This window comes from Typopeltis vanoorti, chromosome 8 (genome assembly GCF_054136105.1).
Source record: "Typopeltis vanoorti isolate ZY-2024b chromosome 8, IOZ_Tvanoo_1.0, whole genome shotgun sequence".
Taxonomy (NCBI): Eukaryota; Metazoa; Arthropoda; class Arachnida; order Uropygi; family Thelyphonidae; genus Typopeltis; species Typopeltis vanoorti.
The window spans coordinates 148,148,315-148,165,311 of record NC_143556.1 but is presented as its reverse complement, the minus strand read 5'-3'; the positions used below and the strand labels follow the sequence as shown (position 1 = coordinate 148,165,311).

The window sequence follows — 16,997 nt, the reverse complement described above, 5'->3', positions numbered from 1 at the left end:
CAAATTATATAAATACATGTTGAGAAACTGCATTTAGCTTACAGTTAGTTGCATGTTTTTGAATCAAGAACAATGGAAACGTAAGTTGGAACATATTTTAAAGTTTTTACATTTACTCAGTAATATCGCAACAATGGAAGTGCTTCAGCCATAGAGAATAAGTCACTGTTATTAAAGACTATCTGTAATCTGTTGAAAAATATGGAATGTTGCAAATGGGTTTCTCATAAATGTAAAGTATTTGCAGTTTTGTGTTTTCTCAAAAATGAAAAATGTCTTTATTTATGCTATAAATTTATTAACATCTCATTACATAAACAAATCGCTATGTTCATGCACATGGCTTGACCAGCACACTCTCCCACTCAGATGTGCTGAGTATAGAATCTGTTTTATTTAATAAAACAAACAAAAAAAAAACTTTGTAAACAAAATCTTTATAAGAAAACACAAAGGCAACACCACCAGTCACTTTATGGAATTCCCATTGACTTATTCAAACATATCATTAAAAAATGGGGAGGTCTTAGACAAGTACCTTTTTTTTCAACAGGGACTAGGCTTTGCATAATTTGTCGTGCCATGTTCATGTATGCTGGCAGTAGGTGCATTTCTGCCATGATAACTCTCTACCTCATCTTTTAAGGTATGTCCCCAATAATCACATTTTAATTTGAAAAAGTTGCTATGCTATTAAGCATTAAAGCCTATTTTAAGAGCATCTTAAATACTGTTGTGTATTTAATTTAAATGATGATATTTTGTCAATATCATCATTTAAATCTTATGTGCAGTAGCTCAACTGAAAACAGATTTTGCACTAATCTTTGCTGCTCAGAAAGATTATTTCAAATAAGATTAACTCACAAGAACTGTAATTGAAAGGTAATGCTTTCTTAAAAATTATTTGTTTACATTAGTTTTATGCAAAGCATATAGCGTTGAAAAGTTTGCATACAATAAAATATGTCTCCAGTTACTTCTTGAAAGCTTAGCTTTTATATGACTGGTAGTGTTATAGTGGGGAAAAAAAAGCTACCTGGATATCTTAGAGATAAAATTCAGCCGTGTGTGTGTATATATAAAATATAATTAAAAAAAAAAACTGTAGTTAATAGCATAAGTACTTTCTAAATTAATGATGCATCTGCAAGAAGTGAGCATTTTTGCATTCATCAAAAATATTGATGTTATGCCAGGAAAGGTAGTGGCAATGAATCTCAAAATAGATTTATACTATAATAAGTTAAAATTCGATAATTCATAAAGTAATTTACAGTCACTAACTCTAAATTTAAAGAAACACACACACAAAATGCAACTATTTACAATATATGCTACAATAAAATACTCTTATTTATAAGCTTCTCTATATACAATACATTATACATAATGAAATCTATAGGACCTGTAGGCCTCTGAGGTGCAATATTATCTAACGCACCTAAGTAAAAAGCCTAATTCGTGTATTTTTAACTTGCCAGAATTTTATATCTTCTTCATATGTGGAATGACTTCTACAAAAATAGTCTTTGTGGCACCAAACTCGAAATGGCAAGTCTTTATTAAAACCTTCGTCATAATTTTCTGTTTCACTGGAACATATGGATATTCTCTTCCAAGAAAAAAAAAAAAATAATGAACCTGCTTTCTCGATAAAGTTCATAAAATAATAATAATCTATAATTGTATCCAAAGTTACAGCAGTATTATGAAACAAAAAACTAAACAATGTAAAGCAGTATAACTGTAAATTTCAATTATCAGTAAGATTCGTTATAGGCCACATACTTCTTTTTTTTCTTTCTAATGCTCACTTTTCTTTTAAACTTATGGATAAATGTCCATAATACACTTATGGATATCCTTAAACACTTATGGATATCCTTGTATCCATAAGTTTAAAACTTAAACTTATGGATACAACCTTTAGGATACAACTTTTTTAAATTTGATAATGGTAAGATCTTCGTTTTCATTCATACACTGCAGAATACCAGAATCTCAGGTTTCACTTTAAGGAAAAGTGATAACTTAGATTACTGCATTATATTTGTTTCCTTGTATAGATAGCACCCTTATACAAATCATATTACAATTAGAGATTTAATGTCTGCAAACTCAATCATGTTTTTTTTTAATAGTTAGACAAAGTGTATTCATAGATACTTGCATTAAAAAAAGTGGCTAAAATTTTTTAGTTTTTTTTTTTTTTTCAGATATCAATATGAAAAAAATTCCAGGATATGTAAAATAATACACTCTGAAATTAAACTGGACAATGTCTTTAACTGTACACAAAATAAGTATGCTAAACCTCTCTTTAATGAGAAGTACTTATGCACACATGCAAAATGTGCATAATTATTGGAGGCACAAGGCTTGTCTTCAAACCAGGTGAAAGCCCATTTAAAATAATCAAAATTAATCCACAGTTTCTTAGCTATCACATCAGCTGTGGGCACTTCATAACTGAGTTTGATTCTACTATAGTTTTTCAAGTGGCATTTTAAATTATTGCAATATCTGAGTAAAGCATGTATCCCACTATGTTTTATCCTATCACGAAAAAATAGTTTTGTAGGCAATATGAATCATTTTGTAGTTATTGCCATAATCTCAGGAAGTTTACTGTATCCATATATATTTTATCACTGATATGCTTTCTGGCGAAAAATTGCAGCAATTTCTTCTACTGTCTTGTTTTTTGTTTCTGGAACTCTCTTATAGGTGAAAATCCAAAAAATTGTCAACAAAACCGTAAACACAAGGAAGGTGTAGCTGCCAAGAACACTCTGAAATCAAAATAAATTTGTCAGTAAAGTAGCACTTGGAATGGCAATATTCATTATAGTCACAATAATAACAACAGCTACTTAGATTAAAGAGATAATCACATATATCTTACCAACATACAGCATTTTTGACTATTTGTCTAAGACACTAGACAGAACGTAAAAAAAAATAACATGAACATTTTTTTTAATGTTAATCTCACACGTGAGGTTGCAAAATTTTGCATTGCCATGTGAGCAAGAAGAGAGGAGGAGTCTATTATTGTCGTCCTTGAGGAAGACTCTTCCAGAGAACACAGCAAAATTGAATGCAGGAGAGGTTGAATCTGAACCGGAGGATTTGGATTGGTCAATTGGTAGAGCCTCTGCTACTAATGGCTCATGCAAAAAGTTAAACATAAAGCCATGTTAACCCTCATACAGTATCATATTTTTATCTACACATTCTTGAATTCTCTTTTTGACAAATTTTTCTAGTACTTTTACTACCACACCCGAGATACTGATTGGTCTATAATTTGTCACTGCAGTCTTAGAACCTCCCTTATACAAGGGAATTATTTTGCTCTCTTTCCACTCCCTTGGAACTTTACCAGATCTGAGACTTAAATTAAACAACTTAGTCAAAGGCATTGCCAGTTCCCTTGCACATTCTTGCAAAACCCTAGCTAATATCCCCATCTAATCCCACAGCTGTATTTACATTGAGATTCTGCAATATCCGAAGAACCTTCATCTATCTCTGTTCTCTCATCAGTGTGTTCACACATATTAATGCAGTAACCTTACTAGGATGATATACCCTTGTGAAGTGGTCACTCCGTAACTTGACTATTTTATCTGCTTCTGTCTCCTCGTGACCATCACTCATTAAGGTTATTTTTTTTAAAATTTTTTATTTTATTTTATTTTTTATTATCCCATGGTATTATTACAACAGATCATAGAGGTCAAGTTCATGTATTTTATACAGCACCTTTTCTGGGTTGTTATAGAGTTCACATTTGGAAATATTCATACAGTTTAGCAAATGCATTGGTGATGCTTTCTCGATGTTACAGATTTTGCAGGTGGGGAAGACTTTTATGCCATTGCTAAACTTGATTGGTCTTGAGGTGAGAGATCATGGTGCATTGCGATTAAACTTGGAGTTGATAGTAGCTCCTGGATTTTCTGCTGAGTACCAGTGGTGAGTCATGTCCTGAAGAATTGTTCATTTTATGTTTTCTTTTTGGGTGGTTTTAAAAAGATCGAAATCTGTGGTATCACTTGATGTTGCAGCCATTTTTGCTACTTCATCTGTAGTTTCATTTCCCTTTAATCCCACATAGAATGGGATCCATTGGAATATTATTTGGGATTTCCTTTGCCTGCTTGGCTAGATTCATCTCATAATGTGATTTTCTCATACTTGCCAAGCTGTTCACCATCCGTGCCTGAGCCTTGTACTGTTCATGAGTTTGCTGGTCACCTTTCTCTTTATATACCTCCCCAAATTTTCCTCTTCTGCAGTTTGTACTTAATGATATTACTCATTCATCTAACTCCTACCTGATTAACCCTCTTTCCCTTAGGTATACAATTTAATATTGCTTGCTCTAGATGACTTTTAACTATATCCCATGCACTACTAACACTGTTATCCTGCAGTGTTTTATGCAATGTCACAGATTTAAGCTTCTTCCTAAGCTTGTCTCATAATCACCTGCCTTCTAGTTCCACATATACTCTTCTTGACAGAATATTCCATATGTTTTACAATCTTCCAAGTCAAGATTGCATGGCGACTTTCATTTAAACATTTCTGATCAGATATCATCTACTCTAGTTGGCTTTTTCTACCCCAAATATTGATATGTTCTGTTTGCATTTCTCTTGAAAAATTTCTGCTACTCTTTTGTCACTGCTTGTTTCATTTAATGGTCTTTCAAAGTAATACTCCTGACATATAGGATATCCTTATCTTCAGTTTTCTTGTCACCTTTATCATCTTTGATTCCATTTAGAGTACTACTCTTTCGTTCATTGTAAACTTTTTCAACAGCCTCCAGAGCACTTTGCCATCTTCTTGTTATTTATGTTTTATATTCTTACTAAAGTCTTCCCATGACTTTTTGTTTAGCTACTCTTATATATACAGCTTATTTCTTACATTTTTGTATGCTGTAAATGCACAGAAAACTAGCAGCAGCCCTTATCAGCTCCCCAAAGTCCAGCTACAACCACTGAATTTACCTGGAGTGTACCAGGTACCTTGCAACTGTTCATACTGTGGCCAAACAGACTGGACAGCCAACATCCATATATCAGAGCACCAGGGCAACATCCATTTACACCTCTGGCTGCTCAGGGTTAGAAGACCATGCCCTGGATACCTGGCACAGGATCCGTTGGTGTGTGTGGGGGGGACACTTTACTCCACTGAAGTAAATTTAAATTTGAGAGGCTTTTTCTCAATTCTGCTGCAGCTCTTACCAACTATTCCAACCTAAATGAATATGGTTGTATCAAACTGCTTCTCATATGGGAACCCTCATGAGCAGACATTCAGCCCAAAGTTCAAGTACACCCAACCAAAGCTAATAGTTGGCGTAATTATATGACTTTGGTCATTCTGTATTCTCTTATTTTCATTTTTGTTACTGAAGTGTGCTTGTGTGCACATGTTTAATACCAGTGTATTAATCCCTGAAGATGCCAATTTAACTTTGATGAAATATAGGAAGTAATAATTAAAATATTTTAATTATCTACTCTACGCTGTCAATTTCCTGAAAGGACGTGATGCATCCGACTTTACTGCTAAAGTTCTGAGGGTTCTCAGTATTATGGTTTCCTTTCATTCTGTCAGGCAACATTTCTACTTTCCTTTCTTCATCTAAAAAAAAACTTTCTCCATGGAAAAAAAAAAAAAAAACACCTATTCTTCACACCCTTCCCTTATTCCAGGAACAGCCTCTTGTTTTTCCCCCTATTCTAGGAAAAATCTCTTCCACATTCATCTGGTAATTACACTTTACCAACTTATATGTCTCAATCATATTCTGCCACCACCTTGTAGCCACTAGACTGCAAATTGCAGTCCCTCAACATTCTTAATATGATATTTTTGTTTCTGTTTCTTGCCAGTGACTTTCCTCTTCTGAGATACTACTTCTCTACCTTTTTTTTGTTTGATTGACTGTTTGATACCTATCAAATAACTTATCTCCTATACAACTCATCAATCCATTATTCATTCCTACCTGCACCAATTTTTATACTAACGTTTTTAAAGTGGCAGTATGTCAGTGGTTTTTGCAGAATCGACATACTGTTGAGAGTATATTTCCTTTGTCTAATACATGGTTGTAATATGTAACTATGTAAATAGTTAAACACATCTTATATTCTTTACAAATTTATACTTATGCCATAGAGAATCCTGCTGTTTTCAGTACTATTCTTGATTCTAGTCCACACCTAACTCTCTAACATCTTAAACATCATACCAACTGGCCTGTAATTTTTTAAGCATTTAATCAGGTCTCTGGGTTTGAGTCCTGTGGCAAATTGCCATCCTTTAATCTACATTCCACCTTTTGTGAATGGGCAAACCAATTTTCTCCTTGTTCAATCTTCTCTATATGACGATGGAAACAGCTACCTCTCTTTTGACTTCACCAATGTAGGAGTGCTCCAAGACCGTGTTCTGTTGCCTTCCCTATTTCTTCTAAACATAAATGACCTTCTCTCACTGATCTCAAACACTATCCATTTTAGAATACTGTTTTCCTACTCATTTGACAAACCTTCCAGTGCACAAACATCTAAAGCTCCAAGATCTTCTACAACAAGAATCTTAAACATAGATCTTCATAATTCATTGGTAAATAGCTCTGGAAAAGATAAGTGCTATTTTGTGTAATAACTGGTGATATTGTTTGTATTTTAGCATAATACTGTTTATTTTTGATAGCTCATTGTAACTACATGATCATTGGGTTTTGTTGGATTATTTAGACTTTTTTTAAAATAGAATTTTTGAATCTTCCCTTGAATGGAACACGATGGAGAACAAATGACATCTGCATGCCATGCAACATGGATTAAATGCTGTTAAGATCATACAATTTTTGAAAATGGTTCGATGTCATGAGTGCAACATGTATGCATGATGAAAGATGTCTTTGTGCACAGACTGAACTGGATATGAGAAAATGCATGGATTTGTAGAAAGTGCAATATTTTTCAAAATATTGCATTAATGAGTTATCTGTGAATGCAAAACAGATGAAGGAATGAAAGTTGGCATAAATGTAGGTGCAAAAATTGAAAGAAAGCTAGTCAGGGAGTAAAAGAATGAACAAAGGTATGGCAGAACAAGAGGTGAGAGTCTACAGGAGCGACAGAGTGAAAATGCCAGGATGCAAGATTTGAAGAAAAAGTTGTTCAAACAGAAATCTGAAATGAGGAATATGGCACTTTACACAAGATGAATAATGGTGATAATCAGTTACATGAAGCGTATAAAGAGCAAGCCAGGAGAGTGACAGTTGGTAAGGACAAAGAGTGCAGCATGAGCAGAAATTAGCAAATCAGGCCAAGAAAAATCCTAGTAAATTTTTTCAATATGTGACAAGCAGAAAGAAGAATGATTCCAGCAAGATGATGTTAATGGAAGAAGCGGCAGATTGGTAACTGCTGAAAGAGGTTATAGTTAAGGTATTCAGTGAGCAGTTCATCAGGGTGTTTGATCATCAGTCATGAGAAGCTCAAGTGAAGAGAATGAAATAAGAGAAGAATTACTGGTGAGCGTGCAAGAAGTATATGAGAAGTTAAGCAAGCTAGATGACAACAGCACTTGATGACATATCGCCATGTCTTAAGGGAATGTTGTAGGGAATTAACATCAGCTTTGGCCTACCTGTTTAACAAGTCTTGCAACAGCACAAATCTGAAAGGAATGGAAGGAAGGTAAAATTGTTCCACTTCACAAAGGTGGTGATAAGGTGCAGGCTAGAAATTATAGACCCGATGTGTATATCTGGAGATGAAGTTAGGGTACTGACAGATTGGCAAGAACTAGGATACAAAAGTGGGTTGATAATTACCGTATTCTTGTTCTTGTCAGCATAGGTTTATTAAAGGGAGCTTGTGTTTTACCAACTTATGTACTATAACAAGGTAATGAATGTATTGGACAAGGGAGATGTATATACAGTGGCATACTTAGATTTTACAAAGCCTTTTGATAGATTGCTACACCATAAGTTGGTAACTAAACTGGAGCAGATAGGATTGATTGATAGATTAGTGAGTTGGATAGGTATCAGCATGTTGTGTATGGGGGTGCAGTATCCTGCAAGAAAGTCACCAGTGGCATGCCAAAGGGCTCTTGGGATCACTGTTATTTAATTTGTATATTAATGATATTGGGATAGATTTAATTAGTGATATACCACTGTTTGCAGATGATGCAAAACTGGGTAGAGTGATGAGGTTGGTTGGTTGGTTTATAGTTTATTTGGCACAAAAACTACAAAGGTCATACTGTGCCATACTAAAGGTTACAACATTTGTGTTTACAGAATTGTAAACAATATGTCTGTACAAGAATCTAGTTTCACAAAGCAGCATCTCTAGGTAAACAGAACTGCTGCAGAGGGCATAGCAACATACAAGGTCAGGTTATTAAGTAGTGCAAAAATATTGAAAGATGTTGAAAGTTTATTTTTCACTTGGTTAGACTATAATAAATTTAGTTTAATCCTTTATCCAACTATAAGCAAACAAAGTTTGCACCTGAAAGTATCTTCAGGACTGGGGTAAGGTAATACAACACCGGGCAGTACAATGCCCGGTGTTGTACTACTTTACCCTAGTGAGCAAATAAAGGCACAAACTTTGTTTGCTCACACTTGGATAAAGGATTAAACTAAATTTATTATAGTTTAACCAAGTGAAAAATAAACTTTCAACATCGTTCTCTAAATCCAGAGTAATTTATTAAAAAGGTGGCACACGGTTTGGCAACTCCTATAGGTAGAGATGACCTTGCTAATGCTTCTGCCTCTCCACTTGGGCTTGGCTACCACTGAAGATACCTCAATAAAGGTTGAAACTAGTCTGGGTAGTGGCCCTTCCCTTAATGCATAACATTAGACATATCCGCAAAGAGATGTGTTTTGCATTATGGGAGATACTGAGATAGGAGTAATGTTATCTTGCTCCACCTTTGCAACGAGTTGCCTGGTGTTGTACCGCCTTACCCCAGTCCTGAAGATACTTTCAGGCACAAACTTTGCTTGCTCACACTTGGATAAAGGATTAAACTAAATTTATTATAGTGCAAAAATAATTAACAATATAAGTTAATACATAATATATGAAACACTAAGCCAAGGAATGCAGTATCTACATGTATGTAAAATTATAATAGATGCCTTAATAGCAGTACAAAAATAAGCAAAAAGGGATTATTATACAATACGCATGGATGAAAATTAAATTTAGCAATGCAGTAGAAACAGAATTACCAGAAAGTACACAAATAGGTAAGATGTCCTACGTCACTACATGATTATTCGAAAAATAAAGTAGCAAATAAGATGCATACAAAATGTATATTAAGTGATGTAGTATCTACATATAAACAAAATTACTGCAGAGATTTCAGCAGTACATAAATAGATAACTATAGGTTAACATGTATATACAAAACAAGTCAAGGAAAGCAGTGTCTACATCTAGTAAGATTACAACAAACATTATTATATTAATACTTAAAGAGTCAGAAAGGAATTATTATACAGCATTGATGCATAAAATTTAAGTTTAGCATTATGGTATTTACATATTAACAAAATTACAGCAGGGTGATACAAATATACAAGATCAAGGCCCATGGTAATACATAATTAGTCTGATTTAACCTAATGAATAATATATATGTATAAAAGTTAAGCAAAAAAATAGTATTTACATATAATACAAATTTATGGTCAAATGTGTTTGTACAAATTAATTCTTTCTAAAAAATTAAAAACAATGCAATTTGCCTGAGTCTGCTAGCATTTCGTTGAGTGTATATGGCTTGATTAGATAAGTGAAAATTTCATTCCTGTCTTGTGTAAATTTTTGACAATCTACCAGAATATGATGAATAGTGAGATGTGTGTTGCATTTTTCACATATGGGAGGGTCATCAGCTCTCAGTAAATGAGAATGTGTAAGGTGACTGTGACCTATGCAGAGCCTAGCAAGGACCACCACCTCCCTTCTCTTTGTACGTTGACTAGAATGCCACTGTTTAATTTCAGGTTTAATGTTATATGATTTGTTTGTTGATGTTTCTTGCCATGTTAACTCCCACTGAGCAATTAGCTTTGCTCTTATAAGTTGTCTGTAGTCTGTATATGGAACTGTCAAATAGTATGTGGAGAAGGTATGGGCTGATTTAGCAGCTGCAGCTTCATTTCCTTTGATTCCGATGTGACTGGGAATCCAGCAGAACTGAACATCAAAATGAAGGATTTTCATTTTGTGAAGCAGGTGTAGCACTTCATAAAGTACTGGATGAGGATTATACATAGGAGAAGAGATAGCCTGTAAAGAGCTCAATGAGTCTGTATAAATTATACACTTTTGGTAGCAGTTTTCTTTTATATGCACAAGTGCGAGCTGAATGGCATGTAACTCTGGTGTATAATTACTGCAGTCTGGTGGGATCTGATTTGAGATAATAATGTTAGGAAGCACAGCCAACAGAGGTGTTAGTTCTTTAACCATCAGTATGGATGGGTAAGAAATCAGTGTGTGCTGCTCTGTGTTCATTAAACAATTGCAGGTAAATGGATGATGGGGTATAAGATTTCTGTAGCTGACAAAGTGAGAGTTTGCAGGATGGTGTGCAAATCTGCCATGGAGGAATGCTGTTATGTTTAGTGTAGCTAATGTTGTCAACATTTATACTAACAGCTTGCACAGTTTCTTTAACATGCATACCAAAAGGATGTATAGTAGTTTGATGTGTGTGATATTCATTTTTAGGGCATAATTAAGAGACAACTGTTTCCGTCGAAGTGATAGAGTCGGTTCATTTGCTTCTACATAGAGACTTGGAGTGGGTGAGGTGCGAAAGGCACCTCACCCACTCCACTAGTTATCCGTATACCCTGATGATGGATGGAATCCAACCATCATAGGTTACTCTGTCTTGCCGACCCATAGACTTGGGACCCATAATCCAGCTTTGAACGTTTACTACCACATCGGGCACAGGTAGTAGAACCATGACAGGCAGTTTGGGCATGTCCATATTGTTGACATTTAAAGCATCTCAGTGGGTTAGGGATGTATATTCTAACAGGACAGCTGAGATATCCTGCTTTTATAGATGTCGGAGGCCTAGGTATATCAAAAGTAAGGATGATGTTCTTGGTTGAGACCAAGCGACCATCCCTGTGTATCAGGATGTGCCTCACACCCATCACTCCTTGATCTTTAAGCTCTGAACATATCTCCTCATCAGGAACCTCAAGGAGATCTCATTCTGATATCACTCCTCTACTGGAATTGAGTGTTCTGTGAGGGTGTTATTGCAATTTGTATTCCACACATTTATGTTAGTATCCGATATCTTTTGTTTCTTACTTCTGTTTCCATATGCTGTGTCTATCTTATCAGTACTTGGTTGGGACTTTGTTAGGGTCCCTGAAACATTTGAGGATGAAGAATTCATATTTAAGGAATTATTAATTCAGCACCAGAGCTCCTCACCCACCACAGAGCCACACATGGACACTCATTACCTGGCAAGCAAAGACTGCGCTCAGGAGTGGAACGCCAGGGCTACCCTGGATGCTATACCAGCACTGCAGCAGATCTAGGATCCTGACCGTGGGGTGAGAGACTTACTGCAACACTGTTGACCCTTGCAAGCAAGACCACCAGCCGATTGATTCTGGCTGGGCCATCTAGGACCACCCGTCTTGCCGAAGCAGGGGCCAAAGTAGTGCAAGACTACCAGGATCCCCCCTTTTCAGATGTCCACGGGTCACACCGCACGGCAGCAGGGCGTTGTATCCCAGTGATGGTGATCTGGAAAAAGGATAGTGAAAAAGATTCAACAAAGAAAAAGAGGAAAAATGAAAAGGGCAAGTACCATCACTGGGAGGTCCCCTCCACCACGAACAGGTGCCCCACATGGAGGGTGAGTGTTGAGGAATCAAGTGGATATTGTATTATGGAACTGTCACTGTTAGTTCAATATATGCAAGAGGTATACAATGATCAGAGGTCATATTGTAGCATATCGAATTATAGCAATAATGCAGAGGACCTTTAAGTGCAGATATAAAGATCCATTTTTGGAAATTATGGAGACAACTACCGTGTTTGAATAAAAACTTTAGTTTAATATTACTAAAATTTTTTTTTACAATTCGACGTTTCGACCTTTATGTCAAGGTCATCTTCTGGAGCGTACAAATATATATACTACAATCATACTGGTTCGTTAAAGACACTGACTATCTGCTACCACAATTGTTGGCCTGACCTCTGGTGAAAAAAAAAAAAAAAAAAAAAAAATTATACATCAACGCTAGAGTCCTATTATTTGTGTTGTCTACTATATACATATATTAACATCATTCCAGCCAGTTGGAGTGGAACGGTTTCTAATACTAGCGGATTGGCTAGAGTCCTGACTTATGCTGAATCTTTCATATTAGGTTGGCTGAATGTATGCTGAATGAGGGCCGTAAAAAAAAAAAAACATTACGGCCCTCTTTGTCCACGTACTAAAGTCCGGTTACTTCATGTGGCAAAACAAATTCTACCTACAAAAGGAAGGTACAGCCATGGGCTCACCATTATCCCCCCCCCAATCGCGAACTTCTACATGGAAACCTTTGAGCAAAGGGCTCTTGATTCCGCCACGCTTCGACCGACAATCTGGCTCAGATACGTTGACGACGTGTTCGCGATCTGGCCGCACGGGCGACAAACGCTAAACACATTCCTCAGCCACCTAAACAAACAACACGAACGCCTACAATTTACCATCGAAATCGAAAACCAAAATTCGCTCCCGTTCCTAGACACACTAGTTACACGTCTTCCTTCAGGCAGTCTATCCTTCACAGTCTACCGAAAACCGACACACACGGGCCAATACATACATGCGAATTCATACCACCACCCAGCACAAAAATATGGAGTCATAAACACCCTTAAAAACAGAGCCACAACTATTTGCTCTAACCAGCAAGCCCTGAAACAAGAACTAAAAATCATTAGTGACACATTCATAAACAATGGCTATAACAAAAATACTGTCAATAAAATACTCTATAAAACCACAACAAAAACGAATCTAGATTACAGTAAAACCATAGCCATACCATACATTAAAGGGTTATCAGAAAAAATCAACAGAATCCTACAACATTATAACCTCAGTGCCACCTTTAAACCACCCACTAAACTTAAAACCATATTCAGCTCCTCTAAGGATCCTCTCCTCCCTTTAGCACATCCTGGAGTCTATTGCATCCGCTGCACCTGTAACTTACCGTACATTGGTGAAACAGGACAGACAATCCCTATACGCAAGAAAGAACACATTAGACACATTAAATATAACCATTATGGTGAAGCAGGCCTCTCAGACCATGCACTTAACACCTTACACCAAATCAACTGGAAAAGCACCTGCTCCTTACACCGCACAAAAACATGCTACGAAAGAAAATTTAAAGAATCCTGCGAAATCCTGATAAACCACCCAAATATCAACAATACAGATGGTATGAAAATTCCAAGGATCTGGATGGCACAAATTCAGCCAACCTAATATGAAAGATTCAACATAAGTCAGGACTCTAGCCAATCCGCTAGTATTAGAAACCATTCCACTCCAACTGGCTGGAATGATGTTAATATATGTATATAGTAGACAACACAAATAATAGGACTCTAGCATTGATGTATAATTTTTTTTTTTTTTTTCACCAGAGGTCAGGCCAACAATTGTGGTAGCGGCTGGTCAATGTCTTTAACGAACCAGTATGATTGTAGTATAGCTTGTTTCTTGTGTATATTTGTATGCTCCAGAAGATGACCTTGACATAAAGGTCGAAACGTCGAATTGTAAAAAAAAATTTTAGTAATATTAAACTAAAGTTTTTATTCAAACACGATAATTGTCTCCATAATTTCCAAAAATGCATTCGGATCACTGTGCAAGCCTAAAAGAAAGGATGCAGATATAAAGAGGTTCTGGTTCCATTGTATAAGGCCTTGATTAGGCCTCATGTGGATTATTAGGCACAGATTTGGTCACCTAGTTTTCATGGTGATGAAGATATGCTGCAAAGGGTCCAGAGAAGACTGACTAATGTGGTAACTAGTGGGGTGTAGAATTTGTTAAGTTGGAGAAGGGTTGTTACCAGGTTAATGTGGTAGAAAGTTTTCATAGACTGGAAGAAGGAGATAAAAGAAGAGGGAATTCTGGGAAGCTGTATAAGCAGGATGTGAGTAAGGGGCATAAGAAGTAGGTTCTTTGTTAGTGAGTGGAATGCATTGCCTGACACTGTTGTGAATGTGGATACACTGAATGAGTTTAAAGCATGGTTTAATGGGCTTTGTATATAACAGTGTGCACCTCCAATGATAAGTCTCTTGACTCCATGGAAGGTCTTGTTAATATTATTAATAATATTAACAAAGACAATCATTAATAATAATATTAATAATATTATTATTAATGACTTCCAGCAAAGGCCAGAAGTCAGTCCAGAAAGGGAAGTTGAATTGAAATCAGTTTTTGCAAAAAAGGAAGCAGGGTTATCTTTTCCTGGCATTAGATTATCTGCACTTTATAACCCTGCTTCCTTTTTTGCAAAAACATCTCAGTTCAACTTCCCTTACCTCTGATTAATACACAAATCACCAGGTAGGATCAGATCTATTTCCTTTCTGGACTGACTTCTAGCCTTTGCTGGAATAACAACATCACATCACTTGCTTCCTCAGCTTCTAGAAATTTGGCATCCATTTCCTTTTATACATGCTACTTTTCAGCTATGAATACATACAAATCCTGAATCTGATGTTTATGAATGTCGTTGCTGAATGGAATTCAGCAGCAACATTCATAAACAATAATGTTAGAGTGAGAATCAAATCAAATCCATTGGTTTGACAGGCAGAGAGATGATGTCCATTCAGTCAAGAACTGGAATTTAACAGTGTTTCTTGGAATATTTTCAATATCTCTTCTGTTGTTGTGAGCCATCTCCACCAAATAATGGTATTGTAAAATCGCATCATTTGTGCCACTAAAATTATATATTTTTTTTTATTATTCAAAATTATATCTTCAATATCTCACTTTTACTTAATTTTCTTATCTTATTTCTTAGTTGTAACGCTGAGTGTTCTAATCCGTTGCTTGATTTAGTCACTTACAGTTAATCCTTCTTCTTAATCTTTTGACCCCCCCCCCCCTCTTCTCAAGGTTGCAACTAAGTTATTCACGTGCACGTAATTTTATATAACTTGGGAATTTGTCTCTGGCTAGAGCCGAATTCCTTTGTTATAACAGCAAGTGTATTTTTTCAATATTGATTTCTGAAAATTTATTTTTATTTCGACTGCACCATCAGAAATCGCAGATAAGATTTAAGTATCCTTCCAAAAGGAAAAAACACTTCGCTAAGCATGGAAATACTTCTAACTCTTAACACTAACAAGCAACGTAAAACACTATTCTACAGTCATCGAAAACCATCCCCTCAAGACATGTAGGTATGAGCAGTGCATTGGTATGCAGGAATCAAGCAAATTATTTGACAAAGAAAACAGTTTATTCATACTAATCAAGTTACAGTAAAGTCTAATACTAAGCACACAAAATATTTCTGACTCTATACTTCTCATTAACTTTAACTAGGAGCTTAAACTAATCTACCAAGTTCAACAATCTTTCACTACGTACACAGACTATGGTAATAATTGTGCCTACACTTAATTTATATACTCGAAATGACCAACAATGCTATACAACAGGCAAGTTTAAACATTCAGTAACAATAAACGCTATCTTATCTTATCTCACAACTAAGCAAGTAAATTCTCAATATTTAGCTAATAGCCTTCAGTCCTGAATTAATATTAACAAACAAATGTGCTAGAGCAATCTGTACTGCACCTCTTGTCTTTTAGTTAATCATATATAGAAGACCTTACTTGGTTTTAAATCACCTAATCCATATCAGTAGATCCTTGAGATCGTTACCATCTATTTCTTTCCGATATTTCTTTTCACTTATGGGCACCATATTTTGGCATCGACAGGGCACTTCTACTGCGGCAGTCAGCACGCACCTTGGCGGCTGGAAGTCCAGAATTCATTTCTTTCACTGCTTAAACGACCCATCTGACATCTTTGGGTATCTGTTGGCAGGAACGGATCCCTTGACCTAGAATCGATGGGACATATACAAACCGAGAGCCGGAACAGAACACTGGGCAAAAGCATGCTTATCCTGCGACGACCATCGATATCAGCCTCTCCTCTTTTAGCGGTCTGCTGACTACCTACAACCAACCCTCCCTGATGAAAAACTTCTGAGTGACCTCCTCTGTGACGACTGACCTGTGACCTGTCTCTTTGCCCTCAATTTCTCTCCTTTTTTAAGCTGCTCCAATGACCTTCAATTTTGCTACCCTTTCATTCCATTGGGTATTCACATAGGTCTGCACCCATCACCTTTTTTCGTCGCTGCGTTATGGCGGGAAACCCCGTACGTTTTTGACCTTCATAAACGTGATAGCCTCAGGTCTTATTTTAATTTGTCTGAGATATTTCTTTGTCTTAAACATTCTATTAATACAATTCTTTTATACATAATTTTCTTTGTTATTGTACAGTAATTCAACAGTCAGATATTTACAAAAATTACAAGGAAATCAATCTAATTTAAAATTCCTAAGTAAAATCAGTATAGAAAGAATTTAATATAAAATTTCTGTTTATACAAGATTTTATATTATTCCTCTACACTGGCCCATCATGTAACTGAAAAAAGGCCTTAAACTGTCAGTTAAACAAACTGAGAAAACTACAGCTTACATTTTTTCCCCTTCTTCTTCATTCAAGATTTAGGCTATATAAATATTTTGGCAGCTAAATGACTATGCTTTCTTCCTAGG

At 35.9% G+C, this 16,997-nt stretch overlaps 1 protein-coding gene across 2 annotated transcripts in view; it reads right to left on the bottom strand.

Moving 5' to 3' along the window:
* Positions 1-277: 277 nt before the first annotated feature.
* LOC150104416 (solute carrier family 2, facilitated glucose transporter member 1-like) overlaps positions 278-16,997 on the bottom strand; it is a 454,614-nt gene continuing 437,894 nt past the window's right edge. For both annotated transcript variants that reach the window (XM_090396366.1, XM_090396365.1), the window contains one exon: positions 278-2,795. In XM_090396366.1, the coding sequence (XP_090252492.1) occupies positions 2,652-2,795 (144 nt within the window). In that variant the 3' untranslated portion in view covers positions 278-2,651. The remainder of the gene's footprint in view (positions 2,796-16,997) is intronic.